A 481-nucleotide genomic window follows, 5' to 3' on the forward strand; every position below is an offset into this window, starting at 1 on the left:
TTGTATAGGATTAGTGTACACTTTTATAGAACAGTAATCCCATAGGATCCGAAATTACATAATCTGCATAGTATAGATCTTAGTCATTTTAGCATATTATATAGAGGCATTTACATTTTTTTTATTGAATAAGGTAGAATCACCTATACATTTATATTGAATTATAAGTTGAAATTTAATTTACATAGCATCTAACAATTTTTGTATTAAGAACATTTGTAGAAAAATTACTACAAAACAATACCTTTCAAACATATTCAAACCATTATGCTCAATAGCTGGTACTTTTTGGAACGGATTAACTTTTTTGTATTCTGATGTAAGATGTTCACCTTTGCCCAGATTTACCAATTTCCCCTCAAATGGAATATTACATACTTTTAAAAATATGTAAAGAGCTCTGGACGGTTGCGACAACAAATCATAATACAATTTCAGGCTCATTGTGCTCAGTTACAATAAGTCGCTTACAAAAAGAATT

The 481-nt window shown here is 28.7% G+C and overlaps 1 protein-coding gene across 1 annotated transcript; it reads right to left on the minus strand.

Annotated features, from left to right (window-relative positions):
* Positions 1–8: 8 nt before the first annotated feature.
* LOC108623196 (glutathione S-transferase theta-1-like) lies at positions 9–475 on the minus strand. The gene has a single exon (XM_018021527.2). It carries the CDS (start codon positions 442–444, stop codon positions 181–183), a length of 264 nt encoding a protein of 87 aa, XP_017877016.1. The 5' UTR covers positions 445–475; the 3' UTR covers positions 9–180.
* Positions 476–481: the final 6 nt, after the last annotated feature.

This window comes from Ceratina calcarata, unplaced genomic scaffold (assembly GCF_001652005.2).
Source record: "Ceratina calcarata isolate Rehan_Ccalc_2016 unplaced genomic scaffold, ASM165200v1 scaffold11463, whole genome shotgun sequence".
NCBI lineage: Eukaryota > Metazoa > Arthropoda > Insecta > Hymenoptera > Apidae > Ceratina > Ceratina calcarata.